General features: G+C 33.5%; 1 protein-coding gene across 2 annotated transcripts in view; it reads right to left on the reverse strand.

The window, feature by feature from the left end:
* The window catches only part of LOC126768144 (proton-coupled amino acid transporter-like protein CG1139), a 36298-nt gene that overhangs the window by 5536 nt on the left and 14794 nt on the right, over positions 1 to 15968 (reverse strand). The window contains exons 4-8 of one of the 2 annotated variants that reach the window (XM_050486078.1): positions 12943 to 13064; positions 10222 to 10306; positions 1762 to 2006; positions 347 to 559; positions 64 to 132 (exon numbers count right to left, since the gene is read on the reverse strand). In XM_050486078.1, the coding sequence (XP_050342035.1) occupies positions 120 to 132; positions 347 to 559; positions 1762 to 2006; positions 10222 to 10306; positions 12943 to 13064 (678 nt within the window). In that variant the 3' untranslated portion in view covers positions 64 to 119. Of the gene's footprint in view, positions 1 to 63; positions 133 to 346; positions 560 to 1761; positions 2007 to 10221; positions 10307 to 12942; positions 13065 to 15968 lie in introns of those variants that run through there. The other variant, XM_050486077.1, reaches the window with a different exon arrangement.

Here is a 15968-nt window from a genome sequence, read left to right on the forward strand (position 1 = left end):
GACGAGAATATCGAAATATTTCTAAAACATCGTATAAATGAAATCAAATCGTTTAATATGTGTAGGCATTTTGTTATATATTCCATTCGAAATTGAATATATGTTGAAAAATAAATCATTTAAATCGGAATCCTGTAATAAGAACATTTCATTGAAATTAATTTTCGTAATAATATTTAAATTTATTATCATGCACATAATAAAAAACTATTTATATCACAAATAAAAAAGTGCTAGGGGGTTAGTTAAATAATGTGGGAAGTTCTATTTTTAATTGAACTTATTACATCAACTATACTACAATTCAAGCATTTAAAAAGTAAACATTTAAACAATACATACTCACACTTCATTTTCTGGTAGGTTCAAGGTTACGCTTCCGAGGACATCGTTTCCGTATTTCATATATCCAAACAGTCCAACCACAGCGTAGAGGGATGCTACAAGGCCCATTGTTGTATTAAGGACTCCAGGGCAACCCAGAAAATGGCCAGGATTAGCCATTTCATTTTCAACTGGCATCACCACATTAATACCTTCCATTGCGAATATGGCTGTACTGAGAATATATAATAGATTAAATATTCACATAATTTTATTAAACGTGTACACGTGGACCTTTGTTGTGGAAATCTAAATATAATCTATTCTTCAGAAACCTTTTCATTTATTGGGATAATAGGATTCCTGTACGCATATTAATGCAAAGCTATAAGATAACATGCTCAGTGCCTTTAGATTACTAATTTCAAACGTCATAGTCAGACCACATGTATGTTATAATACTAACAAAATCCGGCAAACATAATCTTTTCATTGTCATGGCGTTCGGTTCAACGATAAAGAGATTGATGAGCTGTTGTAATATTTGGCGGCAATTTACAACAAAGTGGATAGTATTAAAACTTTCTCCATGAAAAGTTACTTAAATATGTCAATTTTTATGGTGATCAGTACAACAGTCTCGAGATCTATTGATCTCGAACTGTCTATTTTTATATATAAGAATGTCGGATGGAGATAAGGATTCGAACCTTCTTTATTGGTCAACATACTGGGTGATGATGGGAACTTACTTATGGGTTGTGCTTAAGAATAATTAATCTGAAGCCAATTATGCAATCATATAAATCACTTGGACAATTTTTAAGTAGTTTCTATTTGCATGATGTCTAATAAAATATATAAAAACCAATCAGTTAACATAATTATATCGTGGAAAAATTTGGACCAACTAAGAATATTACAGAAGTTTTAATTCAACGTGCCTTGTTTTAATCCAATATGGTCACAAGGCTAGGCGTGAATCGTTCTCTATTTACTTCTCTTGGGTCCCATAGAATTACTTGCTTGCTCCACTTGCTTATTTTACATAATTTGTGTGAATATTGATTTAATTAAATAAAATTAATACAAGTATTTTCATAATTACTATTAAACAGTTCTTGTGCAATGTTATATTTTATATGGAAGTGCAAATAATTATATTAGTTAGTTCGAACGATTTCGTAAAAAAAATGATGAAATACTGCATTATAGTTAATGTGACTATATGTTTACGCGTAACGTAACGTGTAATGTACTGCAACGGACATAGGACAAAGGACGTAGACAAAGCCGCGACTGGAAACTAGCTTTCATATATTTCTTAAGATGGAAATTTCTTATAGATGATCATTTACTATTAGACAGCATAAATTACAGCTGATCTTTTTTTTTAAAAAAAAACTTTACCTTCAAAGTATTCTCAAGCATCCTTACCTTAGAAATAAAGGCCACTCCAATATGTGTGATGCCAGTTTTACATGCGATAGGCTTGAAATATTATTAAAAGTATAATAGCATGTAATAGCGAATGTCACGAGGAGACAGAAGTTAGCCAATATCGAGAACGGGACGAGAAATTTAAGATGTCTCACTTGGGTAAACAAAATCAGAGGGACAAGTAAGATGGCGCAGTATACTTCGACAGGATAACTTTGAGCAGGGAAGAAGTAGTCAAAAATCTGGAAATAAAAAAGTTATTTATAGTAAAACCGAGATGGCTCAGTGGTAAGAATGTGTGAATCTTAACCAATAATCGTGGGTTCAAACCCGGGCAAGCAACACTGAATTTTTATATGTTTAATTTGTGTTATAATTAATCTCGTGTTTGACGGTGAAAGAAAACATCGTGAGAAAGCCTGCATGTGTTTAATTTCACTGAAATTGTGCCACATGTGTAGTCCATCGACTCACCCCTATTGGACAGCGTGATAGAATAAGCCCCAAAAGCTTCTCCTCAAAAAAAAGAAAGGAGAATAGGCCTTAGCCAAAGTATTTAAAATATAAACGAAAAATAAAGGCATTTTGTGCATATTTAGTACGTGAAATATTTATTATCTATTTCGAACTGAAAAAATCATTTTCATGAATGTCAAGTAGAAACCGATAAAAGACTCGGTGCAATGTTTTATCGTGGGTCAACATGTAAGACAATTTGACCATTGAAATTAAATTAAAGATTATCGTAGAATCAATAGCACGTGGATATACCTAGCTATGGAAAAATAAGGTTGTTTCTTAAGAAATTCTCAGCAGCAGCCTAGTATTGGAGATTCGAAGTAAGCAGTATTAATACTTCCGTGACTCAGAAAGCGTATTACTTGATTCTAATTGCCGTTCTTAAAAATTATGATAGTAGGAATAGCACTATAATATCTTCAGGGCAGTTGGCTGGTCTCCGATAGGAATGGCCTTGTGGGCGAAATCTGTTTTACATATTTTCGGTTTAAGCCTCGCGATCTGCGGTCTTGTTAGCTAGCCACTATAGCTACGAGGCGTTACGATAGCGTTAGCTATCCCGTGACGCCTCCCAATTGACGAGTAAGTACTGTTACCATAAGCAGCTTCGGTGAGTACTGCATAATTACCACCTCCACCTCAAGCGGGGGAAACGCGTTAATAGGGTTTTCCAGGGAAAAAAAGACCGACAACGTACCGTATACAGGAACGTAGCATCCACGGACTTTAAGTAATATACTTGCACATACATGCCTAACGCTTTACCCTCATAGCTCTATTTTAAAAAAAAAGAATTTTCATAGAAACTTTGATCCCCTTTATCACTAGATTTTCAATAATCTTTCCTTTGTGCTAACCTCCTGTTTAAAAGAGCCTATTTGAAAATTTTCATAGTGCTAGTAGTATGGGCTGTGCGTCAGTTTATTATATCAGTCAGTTAGTTATTCTTTTATATATATATGTAGATTATGTATATACGATTCTCTACACTGCCTAGTTGTTTCTTTTATAGTATAGAATAGGAAGGCGGACGAGCAAATGGGCCACATAATGGTAAGTGGTTACCAACGCCCATAAACATTGACATTGTAAGAAATGTTAACTATCGCTTACATTACCAATGCGCCAACAACCTTGGGAACTAAGGTGTTATGTCCCCTGTGCCTATAATTACACTGGCTCACTCACCCTTCAAACCGGAACACAATAATACCAACTACTGCTGTTTTGCAGTAGTATATCTGATGAGTGGGTGGTACCTACCCAGACGAGCTTGCACTTTTGCCCTACCACCAGTAATACACCACTACCAGTACAGTACACATATACATCCGAATTGTTATATTTTTGACGACCAAAGATATGTATAATGTATCTCCTATGTTCTGATGTAAGTGACTCTATTTTGTCTTTTTGAGAATAAATTCTTTTACATATTACACTGGCTCACTCACCATTGAAATCGGAACACAACAATTCCAAGTACTGCTGTTTTGCGGTAGAATATCTGATGAGTAGGTGGAACCTACCCAGACGAGCTTGCGCAAAGCTCTACCACCCGTAAAAATAGTTTAGTATTTTGTTTGGAATTGTAATTTAACACGTACCGTGAACTAATATTTTTTTAAATACAGTTTCTATTTTTAAAAATTTCCTGTAAAGAAATTTATTTGCAGAAAGTGTAATTTATTACGAGCTTTATTAAATATTTCTTGAGAATATTTTAACAATTAATAACATTTGAGCCTTATTTTAATAATTAAACCGATAATTCATTTCCAAGCGGTCGAGCATTACGTGCTTCGTTTTATTTAGAAAACCCAAGCGTTCAGAGAATTCAATAAAAGGTACTCAATTCAATTTGCTGGTTCAAATATATTGCAATCAATAAATTTCCCGACATCTGATACAAAATGAGACTCGTAACAGTGTTTAAAAGAACATTGTTATGGGTGGAATGAATCATTGCATCAGCAAGTCATTCATTTTATATGTATATAGTTGTGGTTCCAATAACACGTTAAATATTGTTATTACTGTAATTAAAGACCCATTTCCCAGAAATATGATTTCATTGCATTTATCTTCAATAGCGATCGGCCCTACGCTACGCGACCTAGATTATTCTATCGGGTGCAGCGGCTATTATCACAATACAAGACATGTTGAGTGCAAATTGATTTTACATCTTGTTCGCAATGGACTATTGGATATTATCTGATGTCATTCCCAAAACAAACAATAACTACAGTATCTTTAAAAAAAACTAAAACTTTTTTGTTTTATTTTTTTAATTGACTGGACTGTTGGTATAGTGTCCCATTTCAAATATAAAAAAAACAAATACCATATAAATGGATTGTGTTGTTAAAAAATTTTCGTTGCCATACGAACTGTTGAAAACGTATCGATTGTAACATTAATTTTACGCATAACCGTACAATGTTTTGCGAGTCGTCGATCGCCCTTTGAATAAGACGTTCATCAATCGAGTGTATTAAATTGCATAATAATAAAAATAGTGTTACTGTTATTTTAAATTTATTACGTGACAGTTATAAATGGCTTCCAATTTATGTCGTTCGATGTTTGTAAGTATAATATTATATTGTTGAGTTTTGGTGTTATTTAATTTTACAAAAATTAAAAAATATATACTTCAATTATAATAAAGTACGAAACGTTGTGATAATGTTTGATAAATTAATCTGCTGAGATAATAATAATAATATCCTGGGACATTATTCACACACGGCCATCTGATCCCACACTAAGCGAGCTTGTATTATGGAAAGCAGACCACTGATACTATATACTACTTTTCTTTTATAAATTCATATTTATATAGATAATTACACCCAGACTCAGGACAAACAGATGTCTGTTCTGGGTGGGAATCGAACCTACAACCTTCGGCGTGAAAGGTACCTACCAACCACGCCAACAAGAAACAACACTATGTGTAAAAAACACTTTTTATAAATGTAAATTTAATTGGATGACTAAAGTTGCAGATTTTATTTCTATTTAGAAGCAACATAATTTGAAAAGATTATCTTTAACAGCCAGTTTCTAAACGAATAAATAAATAATAATCAATCATCTGAACATAATCGCTTAACTCACCGAAATGTTAATTACCTTCTAAGAAACCAAATTTGGTTGAATTTGTTCGTTAATTTCCTTTAATGAACAAATTTTCATTTAATTAATTCTTAATGGGTTGATTCGTTAATCTTTCATTGGATGACTTTTCAGAAACATACCCATACCCACACAAGTGATACAAGAAAAGTAAATAAATTGTAGATGTAGGTAATAATTGCAGTGCTTCTTGCATCACAAGTTTAAATGGAGCTTGAATGATACGAATAAAAAAGTGTTATAGTGAGATTAGAAAATTAGAAAATCGTCGAAAACATACGAAATAGAAGATGACAGTAAAAAAGGTTAGGTTAGGTTAGTTTATTTTTACGTTTGTCCTTCAAATACTTTTATTTGAATTACCAACAATTTTAAATGTTTTCTTCAAGTCTATACTACCCCAGTTCGAATTTAAATGTTGCCAACGCTTCACTACCGCACATAAACAACTATCTTTCTTGCAACATGCAAGAAATTGTCTATAATATTTACAGATTAACGTACGATAATTTGTAATAGGTTTATATTAATCAATTTCTTTTGTCCGTCGTGTCAATGGTCAATACGGACAGGAACTGTACATGTCCGTTACAGCAAGCCACACAAGCTCTCAGTTCAAAACTCGGAGCGCTAATGAATTTGTTAGGCGGCGTGGATCGGGCAGTCAGATCGAGATTGTATATACATTGTTTGTATTTTTAATTACGGCTATTAAATTTAGTATATATAAAATTATAGTTGTTGTATTTAAAATATTAATTGATCAGAGATTGTTTTTATTATTTATTTTGAGGTTTGTTTGTTAATTTTTCTATCGACATATTTTAGAAATCGTGTTTTCATAACATATGGGCATTAGTATATAATATTAATTTTGTTGGATTTAATACAAATGCACTTTTAATGATAGATTTTAATGATCGATAAGGTTAAATATTACAAAAAAGTACTGATCAACGAAAACAAAAGACATCAATAATAAAAAATTAGAATATTTTATAGTGATATCTAGAAGTGCATACGTAATAATTGTCTGCAAGACGAATATCTTTCTCTATTTATTCGTATATTTTGAATGACCCTTTTATATGAATAAAATGATCATTCAATAATGCTCGTAAGAGACTACTTGAATAAAGTATGTTTTTCTTTGATTTATATATTTGATATTTATTTGCTTGAAGGTAAGGAAAGATAAATAGCAACTGCGTTCATTGACATTTCATGTACAAATTTTAAAAATCATTTATATATATATATTTCACATAATATTCATCTATTATTATAAATAATTATTATAAATATTACATATGTAATTTTTTACTTATTTTGACATATATGTAATTAATTGTTTTTTTTTTAAATTTTGTTACTGCTTAAATTTATCGTTTGTTATCAGCAAAGGTTGATTGGTTTATGTATTTATATTATTTCCTTACCTAATTGTTTCCTTAATAAAGAATCTTCTTTTTACGTCACGTGGGTGCCATTATATGCTATTATTTAACATTTAAACTTTGTAATCTTATATTTGTGAAGTATGTGCAGCGGTGGTAGCAGTACATTTAATGTAACTTTATAAATTATATTCGTAAATATCTTCTTATTGCTGTTACTGTACTTTTACTATTATCATGGAACTGCCTGCTATTACTGCCTCGTTGGTTTAATGGCTAGCTTTAATACCACAGATCCTGTACTTTTAAGTTCAAATCTTGGGTCGAAATATAATCAAATTATTGGGTTTTTCCGTCTAGAAATTCTCAGTAAGCTCCCGTTCCTCGCAAAGCATCTTAAGCCGTTGGTCCTGCGCCTGAACTCTCTTCGGTCGTATTAATTTTGCCTTCCCATCGGATTGTGTAGGACGCATCTGTGGTGCGTACATGCTTGTGCACTATGTCTGGGGCAGTTAATATAACTCTTGAATCTGGCCGTCTTGGCCGAAATCGGTCAGGAAGGCATTCTTCTTTACATACATAATAAAATTACTTAAAATTGAATAGTGCTACAAATAAATTACGTATCTTTATTACATTCAAAATATATACGGAATATAATAACAATATTAATACCTTGGTCACGTTCCGTTACACGTTAATGCAATTCATGAAATCTGTTTGTATACATCGATTGAATTATTAAATGCCTCATGCCCTCAGTTCCTACAAACATATTATAATATGTTTGTAACGTTTCAAGAGTTAATTTCCATTTTTTAGATAATATAAAATGTACTATATGTATATTATAAATATTTATATACTAAATTTAATTTTCAACCTCGATCAAACTTTATTGAATTAAAATGTATTTGGGCGTGATAATGAAATGAAAGTGAATTGAAATTTGAATACGCAAAGTGTAGCTCTAAATCTTTTGTCCCCCAAGTAGTTCTTCTGTTAATAATAATAATGTCCTCCAGACCGATTTCGGCCACGGAAGCCGGAAGCGGATCTCAAAAGAGAGATTAGCCAACTACGCAGGAGATATTATAGTGCATAAGTGTGTGCGCAAACACAAGTGCGTTCTCTATTGCCTAACTCTCATAATCCGATGGGACGGCAATCCGACACGACTGGAAAGAGTTTAGGCGCAGGACCAACGGCTTTACGTGCTTTCCGAGGCACGGGAGTGTACAAAATTCCAACTAATAGACTCCGGGCTGCTACTGAGAATTTTCTGACAAAAAAACCCAATTACTTTTTATTGACCCGACCTGGGAATTGAACCCAGGTCTGCGGCCTTACATCAAGGCACTAGACCAATGAGGCAGTCAAAACGAGGCCTTCTGTTATATTTTGTTCGGTGCGATATACTTACAACGGGCTCGACTTTAGTAATAAATGAAAACGACTGTTAAGGAAAATTCTATAACTTGCACATTGCTATTACATATTTTGTTCGTTTCGAAATAGTTCCATCTTGTCAGATCTAGAATAAAAAAATACGTCCTTAAATCAACTTTCCATAAATGTCACGCTGCTGGCAAAAGCCACCTCTTCTGTAACAGACAAGGATCACGAGATATTATTATTCTTCTTAATTAAGCATCAGAAGATTTATAGTTTTTATTAGTGTGAGCTGGCACGATGAAATCCATTTGAACTGATTTTTTGTTTAGCTTGTATAGCTAAATATATATTAGGTCCTTACATATGAAATTAGCGTTTTGTAGTACTGACCACTTTGATCTGAAATATCTCCGCTTTGGTTAAGAATTCCAAATTCAAATGTATACATTCATTTAGCTGGTACATTTGAGATTTAAAAACAGTCATTCATTTGTTTTTTCCTCATTATTTTTTACTTTGGCGTTGCTTATTACCGCATAATGGAAAACATGAAATGTCGGTATATTTACGAGTACGAGTTCTACCGTGGCACCAGTGCTGCAGAAACAGCTCGAAGGATTAATGATGTGTACAGCGCTGATGTCGCAAAAGAAAGCACGGCACGTTTTTGGTTTCAACGTTTTCGTTCTGGAAATTTCGACCTTCAGAACCAACCCCGTGGGCGGCCGGAGACCAAAGTGGAAAATGAAGAATTAAAGGCTATTGTGGAAGGAGATCCATCACAAAGCACTTTAGAGATAGCTGCAGGCTTCGGAGTAAGTGATAAAACTGTATTAATCCACTTGAAGCAAATCGGAAAAGTAAAAAATCTTGAACGATGGGTACCTCATGAATTGAGTGAATCGAACTTGCAAACACGCGTCGACTGCTGTGTTAGTTTGCTCAACCGACACAATAATGAAGGGATTTTAAATCGAATCATTAATTGTGATGAAAAGTGGATACTGTACGATAATCGGAAGCGCTCGTCGTAATGGCTGAACCCTGGAGACCCAGGAAAATCCTGCCCTAAACGAAAATTGACTCAGAAAAAGTTACATACATTACAACACAAGAGTGTTTGGTGGACTAACCCCGTTATCGCTTACTACAGCTTTCTAAAATCTAGCCAAACGATTACGACGATTTTAGCAACTGAAAACCATGAAGGAAGAACTAGCTACTAAGCAACCGAGATTGGTCAATCGCTCTAGGCCACTGCTGCTTCACGACAACGCAAGACCACACACTGCACAACAAACAACCACTAAGTTAGACCAGCTACAATTAGAATGTCTGCGACATCCACCGTACTCCCGGGACCTTGCTCCAACAGATTACCATTTTTTCCGGAATTTGGACAACATACAATAAATTACAAGGAAAAAAATTCAACTCCGATGCGGCAGCCTCGGACCGCCTTCAAAGAGTTTATTGATTCTCGCCCCCATGGTTTTTTTAGTAAAAGGATCAATGAACTACCTATGAGATGGCAAAAGTGCATAGATAACAACGGATGCACCGATGCACTTCATCAACAACGGCAGTTCTAACAAATATGTTCATCAACTTTGTGAATATTTCACATAATATTTACTTTGTATACAAAATAAAGCAGAAACTAAGCACCTATTCCTTTCCTGTAGTACCCCTATGTCTGTATGTGACCACTCGGAGTATGAGTAATTGATTGGTGTCCTCGTTGTTATACATTTACTCAAATTCAATTTATGTCTACTTAAAGTACACATAGTAATTTTCATTGACCTTTTATCACCATCAAGTGTTTTAATGAATATTGATTTTTTATTATTTAAGCTGGTTGAAATTGCTATTTTGTTACTAATTTTTTTACATTTAATGTAAACCTGCTGAGCGGTAGAATAACTTTGATAAAATAATAGGAGCTTGCAAAAAGCTGTATTACCAGGAAATATTTTAATTTCAGGCAAATGTTACTCACATTTTTCAAAGAAGAGGCAATGAAAATCACATACACGCTCGTGCCTCCGAGGCACACTCCCGCCATGGCGTAATCAACAAAGTGTCTGTAAACAAGTAAGCTATATCAAAATCAAGGCATGAATATTTATAATTTATTGACAACATGAACAAAAAAATAATAGAATAGGGACACTGTAGGGCTATTATGTACGAACAAACTCGAAACTCACCACAGAAAACGCCCGTAAAATGTCAGAAAGTGATATGCTTTGACCATAATAATTTTATCATTTCAAGAATACATGCATTAAAATAGTATATCACCATAAGTCGGTCAACATTTCACGGATGGGTTATGAAGCGAGTTCTTACAGAATCGCGCTACAGTCGTTTAAATATTGAATTCAATTATTTCATGTAGATTTACTTGAAGATTTATTCAGAAGATATATATGGATCTGGCGATAGAATATATTATATTGTAGACGTATTGGGTTAAAATATAAAGCTTGTTTTCAAAATATATTATCTTCATTTACAATACAACTTACAAAACATACTGTTTCATATAAAGCCACCCTAATTTTACTTCGAAACGTCCATTAATAATTTTGCAGACAATCAAAATGCCATTCTTTAGAATTCATAATGAATAACATATATTTTATTCAAGATCATTGGTGGAGCAATGCAGTCACGTCAATTTAATATTAAGGTTGTTTATTTAACTTACTCCCCTCGCTATTGGAATAGACTATAATATGATATCTACTACTAAAATAATGTGTAAGATTACAACTTCCATCTTTATTAAGGAGAAATATCATCAGGCGTGAAATGAGTCAAGTTGCTTCAAATTTGAGCGACGCCATATCAGTTGTAGGAGTTGTATGTTAGTTTATTCTATTCAAAATAAATTACCTTATGGTCACCCCATTATCATTATTTTTTTTATATACTCTGAGGACGCTAATAAGCATAAACATTTTAAGTGGAAATATTTATAACATTCATTTCATCATCAGGAAATATTCAAGGTTTATTTCATAAGCTGTTCACTGTATCTATATAGACGATGCTTCAGCGCTCGATCGTTGCCCTCAGTTACAGTAGCCGAGGACATTAATCATAAAGTGATTTATGCTGATAAAGAGACAAGGAGATAATAACTTCATCGGCAATAAACCAAGCGAATAACAAAAAAAGTAAATAGAGAACTTTTTGTTTCAAATAACGACTCGTATAATCATTAAAATTGCTATTGAATTTTATAATTACAAGCTAATTTATGCAGATATAAATCAAACGCAGTTCATAATAAGTTATGCATAATTAAATATTAATAATTGTTCTTTACAGGTATTTAATTGTAAGTGAATTATTTTTTTAATTTTAATCGCCTACAATTAAAACAGTAGTTTTTATCGCCGATTTCGTTGTTGATTCATTAGTTCAATGAATTTAAGCCGTTAAGTCTCGTTTGTTATAAAAACATCGTATTTTTTCATACTTCGATGATGATTTATGTTAATCGATTTTGTTCACGATGGCTATTTACAAAGTAAACTGGCACATTGACATATTATTGTGTTTGTGTGTGCAAATTTAAGTGCTATTTTATTCCTCCACTCTCATAATCTCATGGGAGTGATAAGGATAATTCATGAATGTTTTGTGTAAAATGGGTAAAATAAGATGATGATTGCTTAAAATTTCGAAAAAATATGCCGACTGATAGCTTTACACCATTAGAGTTATATGTATAATATTACTACTGGCTGCACTAGCTTACTTAATTCTGGCTTAATTAATTAATAGATAGAGCATTAAGTGTCGATGTTTATGTAAATATCTGCCGGTTTGCGTTCAGAGAGTCTGAGTACGGTTCCAGGGTTATTTTATAAGTGGCCGCTGACGTTGAAGTGTGTTGTGTGTTGTGTTCATATATACATTTACTCTCTTTAGATATTTTTAATAAATAATAATAATAATGTCCTCCAGACAGATTTCGGCTACGACGGCCGACAATCTCAAGAGAGATTAGCCAACTACGCAGGAGATATTATAGTGCGCAAACACAGGTGCTCTCTCTATTCCCTAACTCTCATAATCCGATGGGAAAGAGTTCAGGCGCAGGACCAATGGCTTTACGTGCTAATAAAATATGTATACTAGATTAACAACAACCTCAAAAAGATATGTATATCTAATACAGTTTCATTCCTTATCAAATACAAATGACTCGCTAAGCTTTAAACAAATCTTGACATTAAACTTTTATGATAGAGATCAAATTTTGTCCTTGAGTCAACAAAAAAGCAATGACATTCTTAATACAGATAATTAATTTATTTAATTAACTTATCACTCTCAGTAATAAATTTTAGCTTTATATTATACTAGCAGATTATTAATTATTTATTTGATTAATATAAATAATTTATATAGTTATTAAGTGGTTGTTTTTATTATCTGAATTAAAAGCAAGATATATGATGATTTCTATTAAACTTTTGATGAAAGGGACATTAACAACTTTCTAACCTTCCTTAACTTTCTCAGAGAGAAGTGTTTGAAAGAAAAACTTACCAACTTTTTACTGATCCAACTAGGAATTCAGAAATTCCAAACCCAAAATCACGGGATCTACTTCTTCGCAACCTTATTAGATAGCCACTAGATAAACGAGATAAGTTGTATATAAACATGATATAAAATAATTTTTTATAACAAATAATACCTTACGAATTCCGAGTATGACCTTAAATTTTTCGGTCCATGTTTAAATACCTCCACACATGTGTCAGTGTAGGTGAGGTAACCTCTACGGCATTCCTTGCATATGTCCCTTGATGTTTGTACCTGAAACCATAAAAGATAACATTATATTTATATATATCTTGAACATTATTTTACGTTTAAATATTCGTATAATATTTATAAATTAAAACTGTGTTTTACGTGTTACATTACATGTATAATATGCTTTATTAAAATTAATGTCGACTACGTTCGTTTAGTGACTAGATATAAGGTTGCCTGATTCATATTCATAAGATGGATTTTTATTAGCTCGACCTGGGAAATCCCAGTCCATCTTATGATCGGCAGTAAGACCTGAAGAAGAGAAGAGAAGGAACACCTTGGTGAAATAAGCCTCAAACCTTCAAGAGTAGAGGAGGTGTTGCCCAGTAATAGGTCATTTACTTCAAAAGTAATGTTAAAAGCATTGAATAAAGATTTTGATTCGATTTTATCATAAGTATTTTTTGAAGATGCTGTTATATATATATTAATTGAACAGGTTTATTTATTTTGCTCGAATTTGCTTTCAGAACTTCCGTTATCTATCCGTTAACATAGAAGTTAGAATATACAAACAATGTACAATATAATATTTAAAGTAATATTTTGACTGAGATATCATAAGCAAGTCAAAACTTCTGAAGTTGAAACATTAGTTATCTGTTCTCCATCTAGGCAACTACGATAAGAGGGAGTTATATATATAAAGAACTTCCGTTATCTATCCGTTAACATAGAAGTTAGAATATACAAACAATGTACAATATAATATTTAAAGTAATATTTTGACTGAGATATCATAAGCAAGTCAAAACTTCTGAAGTTGAAACATTAGTTATCTGTTCTCCATCTAGGCAACTACGATAAGAGGGAGTTATATATATAAAGAACTTCCGTTATCTATCCGTTAACATAGAAGTTAGAATATACAAACAATGTACAATATAATATTTAAAGTAATATTTTGACTGAGATATCATAAGCAAGTCAAAACTTCTGAAGTTGAAACATTAGTTATCTGTTCTCCATCTAGGCAACTACGATAAGAGGGAGTTATATATATAAAGATATAAATAGGTACAATTACTTATATATATTTTCACAATATTGCTCTTCTTGTTCCGTTTTGAAGGGTGAATGAGCCAGTGTGACAACAGGCAAGAGGGACATAACATCTTAGTTCCCGAGGTCAATGGCTCATTGGTGATGAAAGGGATGGTTAATATTTTTTGCAATGCCTATAAGTGTATCATCAGGTGTCCCACTTGCCTACGTATACTATAAAAAATGTATTTGTAAACCACGATTTCTTATTCACATGGAAAACCAAGACAGAATAATGACTCAATTATATTTAATTATTAATTATCTATGAAATTTAATTGTATGAAAAGTGCAAGTACTGATACTGAACAACTTTTTGATATCCGAACCAGTTGAAATTTAAATTTATGTTAACGATTCAAAAGTGCTTGCTATATATATACTTTATTTAAAAATCTTCTTAAATAAAGTATATTCTGAATTTGATGTTTACATTGTGTAGGAAATACTCGTTGACATTAGCCGCGTCTCATATTAAGGAAACAATGTTGCAGAACCTGCCGCAGAAAAAGCTTAAGCGAGCAACGATGGAAGTATTTGCCATCAATACTAAATATCTTTGTCCCGTTTGCAGTTGCATCTATTGTCTAACAAAACTATATTTAATTTTTTTTAAAGAGTAACATATGAGTTGTAGATTCTTGTAGATTCTTCTAGGTGTAAATTATATAACACCCTTGGTTGCTTTACACTTGATATAATTCTGTAAGATGATAATCTGTGACATTCATTTTTTTTTTTTATATGTCCGGGATGGCAAATGACTCTACTCTACCTGATGGTAAGTGGTAGTAGAGTCCAAACGCGACGACGGCCAGTACAGTCGGGAAGAATGTTCTGTACTAGCCGTCACCGCCTTGCCGGCCCGCAAGATGGCTCTTCACGCCTCGTTTGAAGGAACCCGGGTTGTAAGAGGAGGGGAACACGTGAGCTGGTAAGGAATTCCATTTTTTGGTAGTGCGACAAAGAAAGGAGTTGCCAAATTTCTTTGTGCGCGATGGAATTGATGTCACAGTTAGGAGGCAATTGTAAAGGTTCAAGGGTGTTTGTGACCTTTACGTCGCCAATAATGCGTACTGCACGTCGCTGCAACTATTATTATTATTGAATTGTGAAGCGCAACCATCTACTAAAACACGAAGGCTACGCTTGTGTAGGAAGCTGGCAATCCAGGTGCATAGCTGAGCAGGCAGACCATATGCCGAATGAGAATCCGTTCCATCACCTTACAAAGTACTGAGGTGATAGCTATTGGTCGATAATTTGCCGGGTCAGACCGATCCCCTTTTTTGGGAACCGCTTGCACATTAGCTCTTCTCCAAGCCTCCGGCACACATCCCGAAGAGAGAGAAAGTTGGAACAGGCGCGTTAACACAGGAGACAGCTCCGCCGCGCACTTCTTCAGCACAATGGCTGGTATTCCATCAGGACCGCTAGCTTTCCGTATATCAAGTGATTGCAGCTCCGCACGCACATCACGTTGCCTGATTTTGATGTCAGGCATCGTGTGGCCACATGAAGGTATTGTTGGTGGCTGCGCACTACAATCATCGACCACAGAGTTGTCGGAAAAGAGTTTAGCCAGGAGGTCGGCTTTCTCCTGCGGACTGTGAGCTAGCGATCCGTCCGGATTTCTGAGCGGTGGCAACGAAGGTTGGCAGAAATTGTTTTGCACAGACTTGGTCAGACGCCAGAAGCTACGGGAGCCCCTAGGATACGAAATAATTCAAAGAGTGCTTGCAAAATGTACTTGAATTATGTATATTTTGATTTTGAATATAGTATTCTAACTTTTTTAATCTATGTACAGTCATTTTTATAATATATAAAATAAAAAAAAAAACAAAATACGCATTA

This window comes from Nymphalis io, chromosome 4 (genome assembly GCF_905147045.1).
Source record: "Nymphalis io chromosome 4, ilAglIoxx1.1, whole genome shotgun sequence".
NCBI classification, from domain to species: Eukaryota; Metazoa; Arthropoda; class Insecta; order Lepidoptera; family Nymphalidae; genus Nymphalis; species Nymphalis io.